This window comes from Caloenas nicobarica, chromosome 2 (assembly GCF_036013445.1).
Source record: "Caloenas nicobarica isolate bCalNic1 chromosome 2, bCalNic1.hap1, whole genome shotgun sequence".
NCBI classification, from domain to species: Eukaryota; Metazoa; Chordata; class Aves; order Columbiformes; family Columbidae; genus Caloenas; species Caloenas nicobarica.
Window position 1 is genome coordinate 31,035,628 of NC_088246.1, and position 24,033 is coordinate 31,059,660.

Consider the following 24,033-nt stretch of genomic DNA (forward strand, 5'->3'; position numbering starts at 1 on the left):
GAGATTTACCTTGATTTAAAAAGTGAAACAGGTTGACAGTTACAATTGGTGACTTAAAAGAAAGGCATAGTGGCCTGCTTTCAGATTATTGATGACTTTACGAAGCATTTACTCTTGTTCAAGTTCTCTCTCACCTTAGGGCAGCTTTTCAGCACCCGTACAGCACCAGACACGGTGCAACTCTGACATCTAGTGGCCACTGAAAAAATAATAAAATACCTTCCACTCCTAAAACAAGGGTTGTTTTTTTTTTTTTTTAACAGTAGCACTTCTGAACTTGCAGTTCATACCTACTTTTTGTACAATCTATGACAGAGGTGGTAGCAATGATCGGTTACAAGCATTACAAGAGATATAAGACCAAAATATCTAGCATGGAATTTCTGCAGAAAATAAATCAAGTACTTTTATGAGAACAGTGTGGAATAATATTGTACAAGTGAGGAACTCATAGGGAAGAGCAAAGTATGATGTTCGTGGATGACAACAAACCCTAGGAGCAAACCACCATTAAGAGGCATTTTGTGCCCAGATTACAGAGGACACTTTAAGCAATGCTACGAGAGTCAATGGGGTAGATCACAAACTACGCCGGCAATGCTGATTTACTTAAATTAATGCAGAAGGAAATAAGAAGTTCAGAAACTCTGACATTTCTACTGTGGAGGAGTAAAATAATGTAGTGGTCACTAGTATGCAATAGGCTACTTCCCAAAACTGTAATTATCAACCAGAAGTAGTAATGCATCTAGTGGACATCTCCGCCCAGTCTGTGTTTGCCTTGGAGACAAACTATCAAGAAGCAAAAATATATTTGGAAAGTGGATGATGACTGTGAAAATTGCAGACTGAAGCGTGACACTCAGCAAAAAACTCTACCTCATCCATTTATTATTAAAAATCGCACCACAAAAATTAAAAATCCTCTATAGTTACCTAATTTTTTTTTTCCTACATGAAATTCTCACTTTTCAAGAGATTATTTCTTGGAACATTTTCCATGAAATTGGCACAACTAAACCTCAGAGTAAGAATTATGGGTCTTAAAGATAAAGGTTTCAGTAGATGCAGTATACAATCATCTTCTGCTAAGTGGAAAATTGTAGTCACCCAAGTACAAATGTATCATACACATATACAATTACAAGGTCTTTTCTTGCAAGACGAATTTCCAAACAGTATGCTTATCACAGCACCCCTATAGAATAACAACCAATTAAGTTCTTATTCAAATTCTTTATCTTGTACTAAAATGATCACACCAATTGCCTTGAAAAGCACCAAACTAAGAATATCTTGTTTCTATCCTGGAACATTCACAGAGCTAAATCTCTCAGTATTTCTAAGTTCTACTTTCACAGTAACTCTAAGCTAAAATTTCAGGAGGAAACAGCATAAAACCCAGTAAGAAAAAATAAACTACATATTTAGGTTGATTTACTAGATAAATGAGACTTATTTCTGCTGTTTGCCTCTTTATCTCCATGACTCTAAACTGCTCCAGCAATTTTTAAATTAATTTAGTAATCTCAACTAGATTTGAGAGGGCACTACAAGTTTCATGAAAGTCTAGAAAAAGGGGAGGAGCGGGGAGCAGAGTGAGAGAGAGAGAGGGAGAGAGAGAGCTCAGAACACAAGTCAGGCAGATTTCCCAGTTACTTCTTTTAACCTGGCAACAGCTGGCTGACTAATATTTTAATAACATCCTAATAGTCCCGTCTCTCAGAAGGGGATTACTGATGAGGTCAGAGGGCAAAGACCACAAACCTGTGAGAAATTAGGCTATCTCAACCTCATTGTTTATAAACAATAACTTGTTTATTCTTCTATTTTTGAATAATATAGTTCCATATTTCACTCAAATGCTTCTCTGAATTTTTTTCAGTTATTGTAACTAAAGTATCTAATATAGTATGTAATAAAAACTGATTGAAAGGCTTCAAATGTAATATAGAACTTTTACATGATATCTTATCTTTTGATATAGCTCTTAAAGGAAACTAAAGATTCATTATAAACAATGTAGCTGAATTCTGAAGGTACTATGACAAATCTTATAAATTATCATAGTTTCACTGATACTAGCATAAAAATTACACCAGCTGAGAATCTTGTATTGGTTGTACAATCTCTATGCAAGAGTTAAGTATTTCACACTAAGTTAATGGACTCCAACCCAACACAAATTAAAGACCTCACTGGTATCTTTTTTTTTTTTTTTTTAACTAAACTGTGTCACTATCATCCTGGACAAGATCTGAAATTGATGTCTTGGACTTAAAATTTCATCATTGCCTGAGTCCAGCACAAGAGCCAAAGTATACTTGGCTGAAGTTAAAAGAATGTGAGAGAACTGTTTGTTTGGTTTGGAGGGTTTTTTTGCTTATTTTCAACATGTGAAGGCTACCTGGACAGGTCTAAGCAGCATAAGCCATTAGTAGATTATGCCCTTTATTTTCACAGCCTAATCAGCCTGTGGAAAACTTTAACATATCAGAACTTTATTATTGGATTACTGAGTCCAAAAGAGGTATGTTACTTTTATTTACCATAACTAAAAGGAGACAGAAAGCCAGCCAAAAAGCAGAGTCCTGGGAAACTAGGTTGGCAAAATCTAACGGCAGCACATAAAAAGGAATAAAAACATTCCACTAATGGGAGTGATGCACTGCTTTGGTAATACATTAGATGCTGTAAAAGCATCAAAACCATGCTATCAGTTTACACAAAATAATGATGGACAAGCATTACAGTTTTAACTTTCTTGATTTAACTTTTCAATGTCCTAAAGTACATTTAGATTTGATCATTTAGGACTGTGTACAAACAGAAGTAGTGAGTTTTTGCAGGTCTGATGGAAAATTTAAAAATCTGGCTTTTCTCTACACATTATGCGAATGGTTTAAGAAATAAAGAGCACTTTTAAATACGAAAAGAAAAATGGAAGATCTTTTATAGGATGGCATAATTTCCTAGTAAATCATTAGCAAATGACTAGCAATTCAGCTTGTACGGTTCTGTAGATAATGGACTTCATTCACAGTAAAGTAAAATATTAAAAAAGCATTAAAAGCCACCCCATCCATTTTACTCCAATTTTCAACTAATAAAACTATACTTATTGATCAAAAAGATATTTTGCATACCATTATATAATATTTTTTCCACAACTGTACATTTATGTCTCTTCAACACATAAAGTACTGGGAATACTCTTGATGACTGAAACACTGATACATGTTGATTGCAGGCCACAGAATTTTGATCACTGTTGACATGTTTTTATTATTTCCATATTAAAGCTAAACACAGAAAGATAAATTATCTACTAACTAGTAAAAACACTCAAAAGGATAAAAGGTCTGATAACATACATTTACAGAGCTTCTTTCCAATAGCTTTTGCTTTAATATGAAAATAAACCTTTACAGAAGGATCTGCATTAATTTATCATGGAATTTATAGAGTTTTAAATTTAGAAAGAATGAAGTGTAGACACTGAAAAATGCTCCCAGAACATCTACACTACCTGTCACTAAAGAAAAATCTGTACTGAGAATGACTACATTATCTGCTATACTGATTGCTTGACAGCATTTGCTGCCCTTTTTTTATAGTAATTCTGTGGAAATAATGGAATTCAGCCTGACAAAGATCTGTTGTTTGATGACAAGGAAGAAATTCAACATTTTTTTAATTCAGTCACACATACGGAATTACAGAATTTGTACTTCTAGTAATCCAAATGTACTGAAAGTTGTCCTCAATTCAGATATTTAGCTGGTGATTTGATTAATAAGATTTTGCAAGAATTGTATATCTTCTGCTAAATGTGTCGTTTTGTTGCATATTTCCCTATGGAAATTCTAAGTCTTACCATTTTCTGTGCAACTAAAATACCATAGAGCAACTACAGCAATCTAGGCTTAATTCAGGTCATAGCAGTATATAGGGAAAGTAAGTAATATTTATTATTTCACCTCAACATCTGAAAAAGACTTCAGAAAAAAATGAATAAAAATGTTTTCTCTCAAACAACAGAAAAGCATTTGAAACATATGCTAAGATACTTGTGCTCAAAATTAGCTCAAATACAGGACAGCAGGTGGCACTGGCAACATGCCCGTGTTAAAATAGCTGTGTTGAACTGGTATAAGACAGATGTAATATGATCAGTTTTATCTTTAATGTGAAGTTGTAAATGTACAGAACATAAGCTCTTCTTTCAAAACACTCTATCCTTAGGTGTACATGTTCTCTTTGATATTGCTACTTAGTATAGTTTATTAAGTTAGTTACAGAGACAGAAGAACTATAGTCACAGGGATGTATCGTGACAGGACAAGAGCCAACGAGCAGTAATTGCTGCAGAAGAAATTCCATCTGTGCCTAAGAAAAAAGCTCTTTCCCTTGAGAACAATTAACACTAGGAGCGGTTGCCTGCAGAACTGGTGGAATCCATCCCACTGGAATTATTCAGGACTGGGCTTGACAGGGCCCTGGATTATTCAATGTGGCCCTGCCTTTAATAAAAGGTTAGACCAGATGATCTCCAGAAGTTCCTTCCAACCCATATTGTTCTGTCCCTCAGTATGGCTCATATGGTAATACTTACATTCTCTAACCCAAGGAGGACCAAAAGCGGGATTGTAGTCATTCCTCCTTGGATCCATTCCTCTAGAGAGACAGTGCCATCATGATCGTAGTCAATTTCTTCCATCATTTCATGAAGGATCTACAAAGTTTAATGAAAAATCTCATAAATTCTCTTCTAATACAGGAGCTTCTAGTTAGAACATGTCCAGATCTCCAATTCCCTCAGCTGCATGCAAAAAGTAAGGAAAATATTATTTGTATGGCACCTGTAGTAAAATGAGTAATCACAGTTCAGCAAAGTGTCATATTCCTATTTACATTTTATTATCATCTACAGTTCCCAAACTAAGTTGTGTCCCCTTGTTTACTTACTATATACAATACGAATAAGATGTAGTTACTTTTCGGAAATATTCAGAGACAAATGAGTTGTGTTATAAAAGTTAATTACTACATGCACCAAAGAAAATCTTAAATTCTAGGAAGAATGTTTCACAGATCAGATTTAATCAGAATAAGACTCATAAAAGCGCTAATTGACAGTGTCATAGTGGAGCACAGTCTATTATTATTTTTATGTTACTAACACATAGGATCACATGTTGACATGAACTACCACAAAATGATTAAACACCATCTCTAGCAACATTAAAAACTTGTGATAAAACGGGTACTTACTGGATTCAGTTCAGTAACATCCCATTCAAGGTACTCTGCAACATGCATCATTTGAGCAATGATATTTTCCAGCTCCTACAGATGAAAGAAGAAGAATTATAATACTTAATACAATATTACAATGACAAATTCTATTGCAAGCAACTTATAATTCAAACATATTGCGTTCAATGACACTTTTTCATCAATGTTCCTAATAAAATGTCGTTTACACTGGAACCTGTCCACTCCTACGTGAATCTGTTTCACTAGCAAAACATCAGGCACAGACCGCAAAGCACGCAGGGAGGTGAAATACAGCCCCACAACTGAAGGACAGCCTCTGGCTTGAAAGTAGTAACAGTTTCTTCCTTCCTAGCTGATCATTTGAGCGTTGGTTTCATGATCTGAAGTCCACCCTGTGATATAATGATGTAAGGTCCTTTAAATTCCACAAACCTAACAAACTTTTTTTTTGAGTCATTGTACAATTCCCAATTTTCTAATGGAACAAGGCACAAATAGGATGGTATAAATTAATACAGAGATATTTTCTTACCATTACAGTGTTGTAACTTCCCTTATCACATACCACTAGTGCTTCTCCATATTCATTTATACAATTTGGTTTGTAAACATGATCAAATGCTTACCTAGAACCATTCTGAATTCTCATATGTATTTACTATGCACTAGTTATCTAATTAATATTTTTATTATCTAAAACAGTTATACAGTATTTACTTTGTATCTCTATATAACTTAGCTTCCCTACTCCTGTGTAACTTACGGGAATCACCTCTTCTTTACCATTCCTTTCTATGCTGTCTTACTTCAGGGAGATACAAAAGGGGGAAAAAAAAGGAAAAAGAAAGCTGCCAATAAAATACTTCTTTCTGTTAGGTAACAGAAGAAATAGTTACATTTTTTAAATGATTGCTATATCTCTGATTTTGCTTCAAACGTTTGTTTGGGCTACTCCTCAAAGCTTTGTCTTTAATACTGTTCCTCCATTCTGAATAACAGCCTGGGAGTTCTGACATCTCTCCACATATATCCACTGTGTGACTCTCATAATTTCCCCTTTTAATGAAATCTTCAGAAATGGTGCATTCATACACATCTACCAGCAGCATACTACAATTTCAGGAATCATATTAATGTGTCCCCTACAGTAATACGATTAAAAATCAAAAGACTATAGCATAGGACTCCACTAGAGCAATGTCAACATTTGAAAATGTATACAGCTGCAGAAAACTCAAGAGTTACTTTCAAAATAGGTGACTTTTTATTGACTGTAGTTTATACTGCTTCTATTAATTCAGGATATATATAAGCTTGATTTGGATTAATGCAGTTTTGTATAGGTATGTCATTACGACATACTCTTACAATGCATTAAAATACATAAATAACATTACCGAACTATCCAGGTATCCATTCCCATCTGTATCATATAAGCGAAACATAACTAAAAAGGAAACAAAAAGAGAAGAAAACGCAGTTAGAAACCATAGTAACAACATTGTTTCATAAAAAACCAAAACCTAAACTGAAACACAAAACAGCCAAGCCTGAGTTCCAAAGAAAGGACAAACATTAACATTTTCACACTAACTGCAGATCCACCAAACACTTCACGTTGTGTGAGATGTTCACTCAGTGACTACTCTGCCCACAGCGCCTCCCATGAGACATATTAGCAGGACAGTGCAATTGCACATTTCCACATAATCACTCCAACAGCTAATTTGGTCTCTGAACTTAATTCCGGTTCCTCCTAGAGATGGTCTGTATTCATGGTGAGTACCACCAAAAGGCCCTTCTGTAATCTCGCCAAACATAGGATCACGCACAGTTGGTCAGGCAAATATTGCTAAGCCTACTTAAGTTACAATGCTACCTTACTCCCTTGGTTGCAGCTATCATGACTCGATAGATCCGGGACAGCTTGTCAGAGTTCTGAACTCTAAAGACCATCCCTTCAAAAATACCAATTTTTTCCTACCCAGATCTATTTTCCAAGGAGTAAGAAGAGAGCCCGTGTACAGGTGGGTCCCAGACACTGTAATGTCTTGAGTGACAGCAAAAGCAAAGCAATCTGCTTACAAACTGTCTTATCAGGTGTCTTTGGACACACAGCATATGACCTTGTCAACAGTGAGGAATCCCACCACATTGGACCCACAGAAAATGCTGTTACAGTCAAATTCTGCAAGCAAAGTTTATCACAGTTTTCAGGAAACAATATAATGAGAAGTGAGAGGAAATTCTTAGCAATTAGAAAGTAAAATTCAGAAAGAAATTGATTATTTTGGGCTTGCAGCAAAACATATTTAACAATATGGATTGGTTTGCTTCCATTATATCCCCCCCATCTTATTTTGATCACCTAACTGTAGAGAAAAAAGGTAAGTACTATACCTCTCTACCACTTCAGCAAATTTTGCCACTACATTGCAATGCTCTTAAGAGCTGCAATATAAGACTGAATATATTGACTATAGCACATTGTTTCAAGCTACAAAGGTCCATTATTCATTAGTTACAGGCTAAGAAAAACCTATAAAAATACCTTTATTTGCCTCAGAATTATATAGCAGAAATGTTTAAGTGTAAAACAACAGCTAATGCTAAAAGCCACCAGAGAATGGTACTGTCCCTGCTTGTACACCTTCTACCAAAGCTGCTCAGAGCAAGACAACTAATATTATAATATCTGGCAAAGATACCATTAAGCATTCACAGTTTCCATAGGGACGAATCACTGAATCACCCAGTGATAAAGTTCAAATCATTTGGTTCTCCTTCCTCCTCCTCTGTGATTGTAACGCACTGGTTGAAAGAATGTCCTAGAGCTATCACGAAAGCAAGCTTAGCATCTCCCCGACCCTTACCCACTCCTGGGAAGTAGTGCTTACAACTTTTCTTCCTTTATTATGAATTAGTAATTCTAATCAGTCATTTGAAAACAGATATTAGCATAATTATAACTGTTTCACCTTTGAAGCAAGTCTTTCCAACTACGTACGTATTGGATAGTGAAAAGGCTCAATCTGTGCTCTTGGCTAGACTCTAAAAAATTGCATTACTGGCGTGGCATGCAATCTCTTTTCTATTCATACCCTGCTAAATATTCATGTTCTTGCTGATTTACACACTCTAGGAGAAAAAAACAACAACAACAAAATTATAAAAATAACTAAACAAAATTTCTGATGCAAACAACAGAGCCCAAGTCAATCTTTTATATTTATTTTCTCATCCCTTTACCTGATAGCACCAACTGCCTACTTGATTTTTATTACCAGACTGCTTACCTTTTGTAAATAATTAAAAATGTATTAAAAAAAATTACCAAGATGAGTTCAATCACTGCACTGCTATACTTTCATCTGCAACCTCTGGAATCTCATCTTGCATATGACAAAAGATGGCATCTCAGAAATTCCAAAAGTTCAAAATTATGGCCTTTTGAGAAGAAGTCAGGGAATTCATTCTCAAAAACACATGCACACACAAGTGCTGAACACATTTTCTATTTTCACCAGTGCATGTACTTTGAAAATTGTGAGGCTTGTCACACTCCATAGAAGCCTGAATGTCCAAGAACTGCATAGCACAAGAAAAATACAGACTGTAACTAATCATATGACTGCAAAAATACAAAAGGACATTGAGGCGTTCTTGAAGCTTCTATTGGTATAGGAAGAACAGAAACAGAATAACCTGGAGATAATCTTGATAAGAGGAATGGGCAAAAAGCCCACAGCTCATAATTCTTGAAGTTTCTGTTCATAATAGTGGAGAGAAGTTTGAGCACTTTTAAGCACATTATGTTTGCAAACTTATAGTACCCATGGAGGTTGTGTGCTTCCTCCACACCATTTATGTCTCCTCCATACTGCCACCTGACATTTCTCTGAACAGTATCAAAAGAGACACATGCCTCGTGTCCACGGTTATACTGATAAAAATCAGGAATGGACTGCGCTGATAAAGCCTCATGTAAATATGAGCAAAAACAACTTTTGCTGTTGGGGACATTAAAAGAGGAAAAGTTGAGCTACAAAACATCTTTGTTCAGTTCTTAGGGAGTACCCTGCACATTGACAAGGGGTCTTTCTTACATGTTCAAGAATCATCGTGTGGACACCAGCAAGCAAAGCTTGGTACATGTGAAAACAACATGGAGAGCAGAAAATGGTTTCTATGGATCAAGTCTACAGGTTGAGCCACGGAGTATGAAGGTACTTACAATAAATGTAACTTGAACTATTTGAAATACGACCTTAAAAAGAGAACTAAAATTCTGCCAATGTATCTCTGCTAAGAAAGTTTAGGATATTCTTTCTACTGAGGCCATGTGTAGTTTATGAATAATAGATATGCTGAGCATGTCAAACAGGTGACATTCATGGTGTTTAACACCTCCAGGAATACACTGCTAATAGGTTAGGGAACCCATTCATCTGCTGGAATATTTGTAAATCTATGAAAACTCATAGATCATATAGATCAAATATCTAAACATCATTTCCTTTTGGTGTATTTTATCCTAAAAAAATCATCCATTTTATATCAGATTTTATTTGAAAGCACTGCTTCCACATTCTGCTTGTCCTGAATCTAGTTTCTAAAGACTCAGCTGTGATTCGCAGTGTTTCTTTTTTTTTTACCAGAGAAAAAATTATGATTTGAGATTAACATTAACATTAATGTTGGCAACTCCAGAATAAGCCATCTTTTCCTTTTTCACTCCACTGCTACTGATTTGTATTTTACCTTAAAGCCACAGGACCTACTGCTGTAAAATCGTTTCAGACAAAGGGTTAAATTATACCATGAATTTATAAAGAAGTTTCAACTAAAATCAATAGGAAATTCTGCCCACTAATGGTACAGTATAATCCAAAATTTAGACACTAAAAAGTGACAATATGGGGAAATTTTAATCCTGTATGACAAAGTAGAAAATAAATCTATATAATAACCATGGCCTTAATTATATGTAGTAAATTCAAATGATCTTTAACATACAAAACATGTAAGTGCCATACATTTATTAGATCAGGCTCTCGCTCCTAAATCATGTAGATCATTTGCAGTGTTTTGCCTATGCAGCTCCTGTTGCAGGAAGCTCATTGAACATCTCCTGCACTAAAATCATCATCTGCTTCCCTCCCCTTTTTCATTGTACCAATTCTTGGCACCAGGGGAGGGAACTGATCTCCATTTCATGCTGTGTCTTGTGCATAGAGTGCTTTAGAGCTCTGATGAGGCTTTCATAGTTTGCTACAATGAAATAGTTATTATATTTTAAGTTGATTTCAATCCTAGGATGTTAGTTGTCATCTGCTTGTGTTCTGAATGCACATTCATCCATATATCCTCGTATTCTAACCTTATGATACCAAACTGGTATTACCAAATTTGGGGATGGGTCCTTATAATATTTGCTGAGATAAAGCTATCAGTGATCTTACAGCACAATTTTTTTCATTCTAAGAATAGAACAGGATTGGAAGGGACCTACAACAATCATCTAGTCCAACTGCCTGACCACTTCAGGGCTGACCAAAGGTTAGAGCATATTATTATGGACACTGTCCAAACACCTCTTAAACACCGATAGGCTTAGGACATTGACCACCTCTCTAGCAAGCTTCTTCAAGTGTTTGACTACTCTCTCAGTAAAGAAATGCTTCCTAATGTCCAGTCTAAACCTCCACTGGTGCTGCTTTTAACTATTTAACTATTGTGCTGATAAATTATTTAACTATTTTAACTATTTTAATTGTCACTGCATACCAGGGAGAAGAATTCAGCATCTCCCCTCCTTAGGAGGCTGTATAGAACAATGAGGTTGCTCCTCAGCCTCCTTTTCTCCAAACTAGACAAGTCCAAAATCCTCAGCCACTCCTCACAGGACATTCCTTCCAGCCCTTTCACCAGCTTTGTTGCCCTTCTCTGGATGTATTCAAGGGCTTTCAAATCCTTCTTAAATTGTGGGACCCAGAACTGCACGCACTACTCAAGGTGAGGCTGCACCAACACTGAATACAGCAGGCCAACCACCTCTTTTGATTAGCCGCTTATGCTGTGTTTGTTGCACACCAGGATGCGGTTTGTCCTCTTGGCTGCCAGGGTACACACTGCTGGCTCATATTGAGCTGCCACCACCCAGCACCTCCAGACCCTTTTCTGCAGGGCTGCTCTCCAGCCACTCCTCTCCCAATGTATACTTCTGCACAGATTTACTCCATCCGAGGTGCAGAAATCAGCATTTTGACTTGTTAAATTCTATCCCATTAATCACTGCCAAATGCTTCAATCTACCTAGACCCCTCTGCAAGGCACCTTCTCCCTCAAGACAGTCAGTAGCACCTCCCAGTTTGGTATCACGAGCAAACTTGCTAACAGTTCATTTAATTCCTGCATGCAGATCATTGATAAATACACTGAACGGGACTGGCCCCAGGATGAACCCTGAGGAACACCGCTGCTGACCAGTCACCAGCCAGATGTAGCCCCATTCACTACAACCCTTTCAGCTCTGCCCTTCAGCCAGTTCTTCACCCAGCGCACCATGAACCCGCTCATCCCACAGCTGGACAACTTGTCCAGAAGGATGCTGGTTAGTAAGCTAACAACAGGTCATGAAACATCAAGATACTTTGGTAACATGCAGTCATGCAACCTTGTAATAAATTCCCCATTCCAGCAGATGAAACCTACTGTTTGCACTTCCCATCATATTATTTACTTTCCATAAAGTATTAGAACCTGACCTCACAGCTATTTTATAGACAGCTCAGCTATGTGTATAGAAGCATACTTAGTGTCAGTAAAGGACTATACAACCAGATTGACTGTTTATCTATCTGGAAAACTGGCTTCTAAAATTCCATAATGGGGAAACACAATTTCTTTCTTTTTTTCTCCAATTTGCAGATCAAACTCTCAGTTATTTTTCGAACAGCTAGAAGTGTTGGACTTCAAATAATCAGGCCTGTAACTGTAAAAAATAATCAAGTAATTTCTAACTTCTAGTATCAAACATTCATTCCCAACAGTGGTAGAGACTTGGGTCATTCTTAGCTTTTTTGTCACTAATATTAGTGTCCATGGCCTATATTAACAACTATTCTTTGCATTAGCTGGTTATCTGCAGATTATTCACCACTTCTATATATTTCTAAGTATCCTTGGTATATTTCATTTGTTATTCACAGGTCTTATTTTAGTCAACAGACAAGAGTATAGAAAGGATTCTTTTCACTGCAGAATGCATGATACTTTCATCTTAGCACATGCTAGATAGGAAGAATTCAGTTAAAATTTCATCAAATTAAAATATTCTAAAGAATAAAAGATCATTCCTGCAATAATAGTCACCTAGGATCATATTTTTATAACGCAACTACTATGATCTGAGCTGTAAACTCAGAAACTTTAGAAACAGAGTTTTTATTTCCCTGAAAATAAAAAAAGAAAATGAACTTAAAAGAACATACATTCTAGCTTGTCTTCAGGTCTTCCTCTTTCTAGCAGTGACAAATAGCAAACAATATCTTTCAGCTGGATCATGTCTGGTAAATTTAAGTTGGCAGGAGTAGGAGGTCGGGATGTAGAGGTACCTTTGTTAAGTCTCAGACCTAAAAATAACACACAGCCTTTGTTAATCTTAATATATGGTATAAGCAGAAAATGAAAAACAGAACTCTTAGATATATGCATCTTTATTTGAATCTCAGATGACTTCTTAATTTAAATATAAATGAGACGTTTTAAACAATTCATGTTCATAGTTTATGCAGCAAAGGCAGAATTAAAATGGATAGTGAAGTTTTAAAATATTAAACCAACAAAGCTAATTATTGTAAAAAGAAAATCAATTGTGGGAATGGCAGAAATCTTTTTTTCACTTGTGTTGATCCGGTGTCATTTGATTACAAACAATTTGGTGAAAAATTTTATTCTACTGCATTCCATGTTAGTTTAAGCATTAAAACGATCCCTGCCCATTGCTGCATCCACTTTCCTGTGCTTGTAGGAATTTTGTCTAACTTCCAGATTGACACTAGCTACACCAATTGAAGATGTTTTAGTGTCAAAGAACACTGATAATACCCAAATGTCTAGTCTTTCCATAGACACAGCCAGATGTGTATCATAGTAACACATATTTAAAACATGGAAGCCTTAGCCACAGAATACTATGAAAATAAACAAATAATTTAAATATAGTCAAAATAATTGCTCAAACATTGTGATCAAGAGCAGTTCCAGGGTGCCACTTGGAACAGAAGTTTCAACACTGCCAAACTTTGTTTCAAGAGAACGTTAATGAGCAGGCCTGATGATATTACTGAAATCTGCAGGAAGCAATAAATAGAGGGGAAAAAAAAAGGGAAGGACAGGAATACAGAGAGAAAGCAGTAATAAAAACTTCTTTGCAAGTTTGTTACATTTCCCACTGTAAAGATGGGAAAAGATTGTTATAGTTCCCACCGCGAACATAAATCTTTACAAAAGGATTTACTGTCTTTAAATATTTTCTATAATTAATTCAGAACAGATTCATCATTGCATACACAACCTGCACACATAATTTCTCTCATCCATTTGTCTTGGACACGTTAATTACTGCAGCAAATGGAAACAATTCTGGTGGGTTCCTCCCCACCCCATTTTTTATCTTGAAAAACTTCATTAGAACCAAAGACATTTTCAAAGGTCTACTGAAGTACAAACATTAAAAAAAGAAATAAAAATCAGTGAATAGAGTCATTTGGTGTGCAGAAAACATATCTTTTAATCAAGTTTATGTCCATGATTTCAGGTAGATAATTAACACTGAAAGTAAATATTTAAATGAATAAAAAGATTTAACAGGCTAATGTTCTCCTAAACGAGTTTGCGTGTCAGTAAGAGTCCTTAAAATTAAGACGGTACAAAATGTTAATCAATTAAGATGCCAGCTTTAGTCATACAATTGACACAAATAGTTCACATTCCAGTCTTATGTGAATCCTATGCACAGAATAAAAGGTATTATAAAACTTGGGTTAACATATCTCAAGAAAGTATAGTCCTGGATTTCACTGAAATCCAAATGAAAAGGCATACAAATTTTAAGGTATCTTATAGCTCGTCACCAGATACAAGCTAAAGGTTAAAGCAGTACGGCTTAATCAGAGGTGTGAGAGAGATGGCTGCAATGTGCTGACTTGCAGATGACTGATAGTGTTGCTGCTTACCTGGCATCTGTTTCCATCTTTCTTCAGACACCTTAACTGAAAATATAATTTATAAACAGACATGAGTGGACCAAGAGATATTAAGTAAATAATAGTCACATGCCAGAGAGATTTATGAACCCTGCTACTTTCCTCGTGATTTTCTCTAGCTCTCATGTACCTTTCCACATTCCAGAAAGACATTAAATGTTTCTGACAAATTTATTTCACAGTATGGTCAGCTTTTTCACTATTAGTAACATTTTTAAATTACTAGCTATCCTAATGTGAAGGTTTCCATAATTTTCATTTATACATTAAAATCTACCAATGCACTCTTTTTCCCTTAAATGCTACAAATTATAAAGATATTACATCTCGTTTAAATCTCATGCAATTGAATTACAATATAAACAGCATATTTTCAGGCAGAAATAACCAAGAACCCTTGCATGAAGTGAATTGAATTACCTCTCTGAAGACACTTTCGATGTAACAATTTATCAAACAGTCCTTCTGGTATTACACTAAATACATATGGAAGACTACTAAACTGCTCTCACGTTACATGATTTCTAACGTCCTTACTAACAGAAAAAGATGAAAATTAACTACAAACTTGGAAAAGTGAGCGAAGGAGAAAAAACTGTAGGAGTTAGAGTAAGAAACTCAGCATACAGTTTAAATAACAACAACAATTATTATTATTATAAGAATAATATTTTACCACACATTAGAATAAAATCTATCGGAGAGAATTATAGCAAAAGTGAAGAAAGCTGAGCACGGACTACGTTGGGCAAAATTTACCTATATATCTGACAATGACCTAAAAACAGTTGTTATTTCTACATGTGGAGTGTCAGACCCATAGAAATACAATACCAAAATGATAAATGATGATTTTTTTAAAACAATAGTACTCAGATACCGTATGTAAAACCACAGTATAATAAATAAATATGCATGACTAAATGGCAGCTGCTATTGGAATTTCAGGTAAAAAGCATTAAGGGTAAAAGATTACAAATTTTGGTGGCTGGTACAGTGCATGTTTATTGCTGATGCTACTCATTGATGAAAATATGACGAAAACGCCAAGAGAAAAATAAAAGTAATGAAAGTGGAAATGAAATTATGCTGCTAAGACTTTATAGGCAACAGAATCTATATTCACAGCAGAAAAAAATTCAATGCTGAAAATTTATGACATCCAAATTATACCTGCAGCATACAATGAAGAATACATTTAGACACGCCCTTAGAGATTCCATGGCAAACATCTTTAAGGGCAAGGGACTGAATCACTGGTCTAAATGACTTGCTCAAACCCATAAATGAGTCACTATCAGGGCTGTAATTAGCAACAGAAGGTTTTGAATACTCCACACAACCAATTACACTACAGTCTACTAAGCTTACTGCTCCGTACATGGAACCAGTCTAGATAACTAATAACAAAAGTCCAAGAAGTCAAAAATGTACTGTCTACAGAGCAGATATCTGCAGAAGGAGATGTGTCCATGGCAGTTCTGATCGGAAAGGACAAAACAAGATAGCTAAAGAATTTAATTCCAATGAAAAAAATGTATATGAAAAAATCAAATAATTGATAGGGTAAGCAAGCTCTGCAAGCTGAAAAAAGCTTTTTCAGTTCAGTCTAATGATTATTAATGATTATTACAGTATATACACCTTGCAAATAATAGAAGATGATAATGTAATATGGTGGTTTGGGTTATTTTGTTTGTTTGGTGGTTTTTGCCAGGAAATATACAGCTAAGAAGGAGAAAAAGCATGTATTGTAAACTTAAATAAAGATAACTGAAACTCTTCTATTTAACATAGTTGAGAATGGCATCCACTGAAAACAAAAACCAGGTCACGCTCAGTGATATCCGAAAGCCTGTAATCAGCATTGTACACTGAGGCATCTATGGAAATCTAGTGCTTGGCATGTGCAAGAGAAGCTAGCATTTCAGCAAGTAGCATAGCACTTGTACCAAATTCACAACTTCTGCATGACTTGCAATTTGAAGACACTTAATGTTCATCTAAAGAATTCAAGCAATTAAATACCCATCAAACCATTTGGTAACTTGCTCTAAATGCTTGATTATCCCAGCTGTTCAAAACATGCAATTTATTTCATTAAATTAGTCTGGCATCTGCTTTTAGATACTGGATTTTTATAGAGTTCCCAAATTGCTAATGTGTCAAACCAAATATATCAAGTTAGGAAGGTAATCTTAAATTTCTTCTCCAAATTTTCTTTAAAAGTTTTATAAAATGTTGTGAGTTGACAGTTTTTAACACTATTTTTCATGGAATTGAACTCTAAATCACTTTTAATCAAAATGTTCAGTTAAGCATGAAAATTCCAAACTGCATTAAAGAAGATCCTTACACTGAGAAAAGAAATACTGCTAACACTTCTAGGACATTGAAAATATCAGTAGCTGATAAGTATTTAGGATTACTAATAGCAGCATCACACTTAGTTAAGAGAAGTGGCAGTAACTGGTACAGAAACTGTACAGCACCAGCAGGAGCCCCCTGCATGATGCTCTGAAGGTTTCGAAGTGTTTATACAGTAGAGTAGGCAGCAAGATCATGTAACCATAGCAATCTGATTAGCATCAACATGACAAAGGTTGTCCACTTGGTGTCTCAGCTGCATCATTATTGTGAATTAAATACAGGAAACCATTTAATTTCCATTTCTTTTCACAATATTTCTTGCTCATGATGTGGTTTTCCAATTTCACAAATATCAGAACAAAAAAGAAATACATACAGTTTAGAATTCTATATAGCTACCGCTATTACAAATAGGAGGGGGATGGAACCTTCAGGACTTACATTACTGTGATTTTAATACTTACCTCCAGAAAGGTGCTGAGGTTTGTTTTTTATTAATGGACTGCAGTGAGAGATTTTGTTGCTAAATGATGTAAAAAGATGCTCAACGAAATCATCTGGTAGCTCTGCCTCCAGAAAAGTCTTCATGAACAGCTTGAACCCTTCTAAATCGATAGTCTGAAGTGAAAGAAAAAAAAAAAGAAAAAAAGGTATTTTAAATTATTTGTTTCGCAAAAACTTTCGTACTAATCCATCAAATAATATTCTGTTAACAAAAACTTCAGACTGACTTTAAAAATATTGATTTCTGAAGATATAGCCTGGCATACCTATTCTTGAAAGTGACTGATTATTGAATTAAGTATTACTTTGAAAACTCACAGTATTGCTACAGTAGCTCAGAGCACAGTGTAAGATAGCCCAGAGTAAATTCAGACCACATGTATCTGGACCCCAAAATGAAATTTCACGCTCTCTAGTTTCTTGATTAGATAATGGCTTAACAGCACATACAAAACTGCAACCAAAGGCACCTACGGAGCTCACAGGGACACACCTAACATACTTAGGTTTTCCCATAATTAGGCAGACAACAAGCAGGGGATTTCTGGAATTCAGAGAATTGAAGGCCACTTGTCTTTTCCTAGGTGGCAACATGTTTTGCTGGTATTTGTCAAAGAGAAACAAATCACCCTGTCTTAAATAGGTTCTAATAGCCAAATGAGAGGGCTGAGATGCACAACATTACTTACAGGGAAAAAACATTGTTGATTTGAAACATCTGTCATTTAGGTTAATTTGGTTTTGCCAGCAAGGCAAGAGCTGACTAATGAAACTTCACTGATTATTTCTCCTGGTAAGAGAGAAGTAATTTTATTACTTTTAAGTAATTATTACTTTTTAAGTAATAAAACGGATCATAGAATCATAGAATACCTCAAGTTGGAAGGGACCCATATTGAGTCCCTGCTCCTCGCGAGACTAAACCATATTGACTAAGAGTGTCGTCCAGATGCTCCTTGAACTCTGACAGGCTTGGTGCTGTGACCACTTCCCTGAGGAGCTTGTTCCAATGACCAACCACCCTCTCAGTGAAGAACCTTCTCCTCAACTTCCCCTGACCCAGCTTCTTTCCATTGCCTCGTGTCCTATTGCTGGTGACCAGAGAGGAGATCTGCACCTTCCCCTGCGCTGCCCCCTTTCAGAAGGTGTGGGCTGCCATGAGGTCACAGCAATGTAAAACATTAAGATCCCATTTTATCCTGCTAATATAGAACCACTCAAGAGAAAGGTGTTCTGAAACATATCAAGAGAGCTTAAGAGAATTTCGGTTTTATCTCAGAAATAACTGTGACACAACTGCATACTTATCAATGATGCTACTCAGTTACGTATGAGATTTTAAAACAGCTTATCAATCACTGATCTGTAAAACATACTGTTGCTATCTTTGTTTCTAGATGAAACAGGACAGCAACTTTCCACCATTAATAATTAAGGGATAAAGCCACATTATACCACAAAATCAACTTGGAGAAAGTACCCCATGCTTCAGGAAGATTCCATTTCTCCATAGAAAACTCAAATACAACTCCTTTACTTCAGCACAGTGAATGCAGCACTAAGAGGGAACAGACTAGCAAGAAATCAGCTTGAAATCATGCCAGAAAAAGAAAATGGAAACTCGATTTTCAAAATGCCTCAGTGACTTTGGAATCTGAGTCACAGTTTAAATAATTTTTACAACAACTTTAACACAACTTCAACACTTGGGAGCAGGGATTTATCTCCCCCTGCCTTCTCTGTGTTGTTTCTTTTTTCTTCTATATTTATGAGACGAAGAAATTTTGCGTCCACATGAAATAAGCTGTCACCCACTAAGGCTGAGACCTAACTGCCCCAGGGTGATGTTTTAAATGTGTATCACTGTCCTTACAAGTGACCAACAACACAGATTGCAAAATCTGGCTGATCTTGTGCAAGTCATCATTTGGAATGCAGACTTGACAAGAGCGTATCTATGCTGAGCTTCTAATCCAGAGCACTGCATTTGAGAAACAAGTTCAGTGAAACCAACAAAGCTCTCACCTACTGAACACAAAAAAAGCAGAGACTGAAAAAAATTGCCTCCACAAGGCTCAAGCTGGGCATAAAAAGTGTTTTAGCTATTTCACTACATCATATACAAAGAGGAATGATCAAGTAAAAAAGGGAAACAGAAAAAAAACCCCAAATTATAAACCCATCTAAGGTTTATGGACAGACATGTAAAATATCTCCATTACATAACACTTTTTTTTAATTTACCTTGCCTGTGGATTTTATGTATATACTGCTAAAAATATTGCTTGAGTTTACAGCTTAGACTTTTAAGCTGCTGCCTGAGTGAGACTGGTCCACCAAACTGCCAGTAATAACTAAATTCTTTGTCATTTAGGTTAATTTGGTTTTGCCAGCAAGGCAAGAGCTGACTAATGAAACTTCATTGATTATTTCTCCTGGTAAGAGAGAAGTAATTTTATTACTTTTAAGTAATAAAATGGATCATAGAATCATAGAATACCTCAAGTTGGAAGGGACCCATATTGAGTCCCTGCTCCTCGTGAGACTAAACCATATTGACAGTATAAATAATTTTTACAACAACTTTAATATAATTTCAACACTTTGGAGCAGGGATTTATCTCCCCCTGCCTTCTCTGTGTTGTTTCTTTTTTCTTTTATGAGACGTAGAAATTTTGTGTCCACATGAAATAAGCTGTCGCCCACTAAGGCTGAGACCTAACTGCCCCAGGGTGATGTTTTAAATGTGTATCACTGTCCTTACAAGTGACCAACAACACAGACTACATTTTTTCCATTTATGGGCTTAGAATTATGCCTGGGTAGAGGTTTTGATTAATAAATAAGGTCACAACTATGCGTTTCTTCCAGAAGATTCTCTTTCTCAAAGATGCTCAAACTTTACCATATTTCCTAAAGTTGGTCAGATTATCATTTACCCCAGTGTCCTCCAAAGCAAGTGTTTCAAATCACCTTATATTTCTGTCCATGAAAGACAACAGATATCAAAGTAGCACATGACTTGGCTGCCGTGTCCATTTATTATATTTGACACCCTGACTGCGACTGATTAGTGTGCTCAGCAAAGGAAAAAAAGAAAGTGGGTGGTTGTACTAGAAGTTTGTTCTACAGTCAGATTTCTTCAGCTGAAAGTGCCTCATTCTCTGCTCTAACATGCTCTGTGACCTGTATTCCCCTGGGAAAGCAGCAACATTCATACAACCAGAGTTCAGATGCTGCACATCCAAAAGCTTTCAAATGATGCTGAAAGTTAGTTAGCGGCTGGTAAGTGACTTGAATACACATCAAAAATGTTTGTAATAGCCCAAAATGCAGATGCAAACCCATGTGCTGTATCTAAGGACATGCAACAGTCCTGCCCAAAGGAGATCTATGCATAGAGCCCTGTGATGAGGTTCTTGCCTATATGAAAAACCCCACAATACCTGTGATTTTAATACTTCATAGCTGAAAAACATTTTCAAGGGGACCTACCATACTTGGTGTAGATTAGAACTGACTGCTAAAGTAATGTAGTAATTTAGTTTTGTAAGTGTATATACAGTAAACAACAGAACTGAGCTAGACTATAGCAGATCTAGGAGCAGTTTAGATTATCAATCTAGCTTTCCATGAAAAAGGGGTGAGTTTGCAAAGAACAGCTCCCTTTAAATTACTTTCAGTGCTTTACCTATCACCTCTCATTGTAACATACATAAGCCATTACACAACTGTAGAAAAATAGAGTAACTTCTTAAAAGACATCCTGTGAGGACCACTGTAGAATACTTATAGGTGTTACGGTATTATCACGAAGTAGAGGTTTTAGCATTGAGTATTGTTCATTTAAAACAAAACATTCAGAGATGTAAAACATTTACTGAGCTTAATTCAAAATAGCTGTCACAGAAGATAGAATAACACACAATATTATGAGCATTTCTCCATTCTGCAATTATGCAGTATTTTTATTTTTTCCTCACGGAACTTTACCCTTCTAAAATATGAAAATTCTTCAGTAAGTAACTACTCTTCCTGTTATTAGTAGCATTTCCCCTCAGCTCCCGCTACTCTTCAAAGGAACCACACAATGTTTTGGTAACCAAAAAGACTATAAGAGGAAAGCAGAGGACTTTAATTTTCCAGACTAACAGGGAACATGCTCACTCTGCTATGTAAACCACAGTATCTTCCCTTTAAATCTCACTGTCGTATCAGAATTTCTCAGATGAAAAGTTCAATAACTTTTGGTAGGGTTTGAAAATAATTTATTTCTGTTAATGAATTCGCAAGCATTAATTTAACCGTTCAGATCAATAATATTAGAATAATTTATAATGGTTGATGTTGTTTTCTTAAGCATGCAGGCTAAGTGCTTAATTTTCAACAGTTGCTTGGCTTCCAGAAGCTCCAGTTGAATTAAAATGAACTTGAGAAAGAAGGATTTAGCATTTCAGAAGGCATTTTCCATGACATTTCCCAAGTGAGGGGATGAGGGCGTGAGAGGATGTACCACACTGACTACAATTAAACTGACACATGAATTAATTCATTCCCTTCCACAAGAGACTATCGAGGGCATAGGGAGATTATGATCACAAGGTTAGGGATCTCAGGAAAATTTTGAACATTACAGGGAGGTATATAGGGACATAGTTGCAGCAGCCACTAGTTATTCAGAGGAACATGAAAGACATCTCAAATCATTTGGCCTAAATCTTCTGAGGAGAGAGGGGTGGAGGAAAGAATAAAAATTTGTGCAGTTCAAGCTTTGATTTGAATAAAAAAGGTACCAAAAGCCTTGCCTGTAGGTCACAAAAAGGTGTTTTTACATTAATCATATACCACTGGATTCCTCTTTTTGTATGACAAAAAACTGATTCACCAAGCTTACTAAAGCTCATTTTCTTATGTCTTACAAATATAAAGTTTACAAAATAAAACTTCATGAATCTCTAAAATCATCCATATTATTAATAAAACTTCGTTTCATAATAAAACATTTTTATACAAGCCCAGAGAAGTACACATTCAAAAATACCATTGAGTTTCAGCTAATTTAAACCATAACATCCATATAAGACTAATTTTACTACTATTTTTAGAAGCAGTTCTTATAATTTCCTGTTTATACATTTTATCAGTTTCCAATTACCTGAAATTAAAAAAAAGGTGTATATATATCCACCTTGGAGAAAAGCAAAGGAGAAAGGACAGAAAGCAGAAGCAAAACTGTACGGTTTTAGCCTTTAAACTTTTTTTAGCAAATAAAATGTGACAACCATTAAACATTTTTTAGCTTTTCTGAAAGTAAACATGAAACTGGACTCACCATGACCCAATGCAGAGGAAAATCAAAAATATGCATCCTTTTTTTGTGTGACAATTTGTCAGGGAAAATCCATAACATTTAATTAACCATCCCCCAAATTTCAAAATTAATCCCATTACAAAACTGCCAACAAGAATTTAATCCATAACTATTGTTTTTCTGTAAGCTCACCCCAAACAAATTCATACAACAAAGTGAAAAAGAAGCATCACACCAAAGTTTATGACTTCTAAATGATTAACTGACCATAGAAGGTTCTGGATTTGCCTCACTGCATCCCACTACTATACATAACACAAAAGATTTACAGAGAAAGGCATCCTAAGGTGTCTTATACACCTTTATTAAGTGTGCCCATTCCTGAATACCTTGTGATAAGGCAGGACTTTTACTTGACAACACTGTGCAGACTAAGAAACTTGTTATTTGATTTCAGCCTAAGGCTGGACATCGGTATTGTATTGATGGCCTTATTCATACTAGGATTTTAAAGGACTCTCTCAAGTGCTACTAATCCATAAAGCACTTATACTTTATAAACCCTTTATGCTTTTTACTTTAGCTTCCTAAAGGTGTCCACAGAGTTTTTCCTGAACATAAAGAAAAATGTCACAGTCTTCACTGGATTGAAGATTCCATCACATCAAATAAAATTAGGGTACATATTAGGGTACATAAATCTGTATAACCAGGTCCCACTATGCATGTTCATGGAAGAAAAAAAAAAAGGCACTGGGCACCAAGTGCAACGGAGTCCTCCATGTCCTTGTGAAGGCACAGAAAAAGCAACACATATTCCCACCTTTTGGAAAAAAAAAAAAAAATCTCCTGGTAAAGACACCTCCCCAGTGGGGGTGTTACCTTGGCTGAATTCCCTTGTTTGCCTGGGGAAATTCAAACCTGTATCTCTTTCTCTAGGGAGTATCCAAGTATCAGAGAAGATCTGAAGATTCACTGAGGGGAAAAAGACGTTTCTGTATGCCTATGCCAACAAAATGATTAAATATTTACTTGTAAAGATGTCGCTGAACAAATTACTGCAATAGTCCTTTGCATGAGGTGATCTGAACATGTTTAAGAAATCAGGCTAGTTAGGGAAATGTATCAAAACAGATACCAAAATGTTGCACCTGTTAAGGCAGTACTTCTGAACACAGCGAAGAATTTAAGGTGTTTAGGTAAATTTTCTAGAAAATGGCTGAGACAAATTTTATTTCTTTTCATTTTTAAATTGCCATACCACAGTTATGTGCTAACTTCACTCAGAGTGGAAGTAAC

The 24,033-nt window shown here is 35.8% G+C and overlaps 1 protein-coding gene across 7 annotated transcripts in view; it reads right to left on the reverse strand.

Moving 5' to 3' along the window:
• DGKB (diacylglycerol kinase beta) overlaps positions 1-24,033 on the reverse strand; it is a 320,219-nt gene that overhangs the window by 249,235 nt on the left and 46,951 nt on the right. For 6 of the 7 annotated variants that reach the window (XM_065627599.1, XM_065627600.1, XM_065627602.1 and 3 more), the window contains 5 exons: positions 17,384-17,537; positions 12,774-12,914; positions 6,678-6,727; positions 5,275-5,349; positions 4,616-4,735 (listed from right to left, as the gene is read on the reverse strand). In XM_065627599.1, coding sequence (XP_065483671.1) covers positions 4,616-4,735; positions 5,275-5,349; positions 6,678-6,727; positions 12,774-12,914; positions 17,384-17,537 — 540 coding nt within the window. Of the gene's footprint in view, positions 1-4,615; positions 4,736-5,274; positions 5,350-6,677; positions 6,728-12,773; positions 12,915-17,383; positions 17,538-19,841; positions 19,859-24,033 lie in introns of all 7 variants that reach the window. The other variant, XM_065627605.1, reaches the window with a different exon arrangement.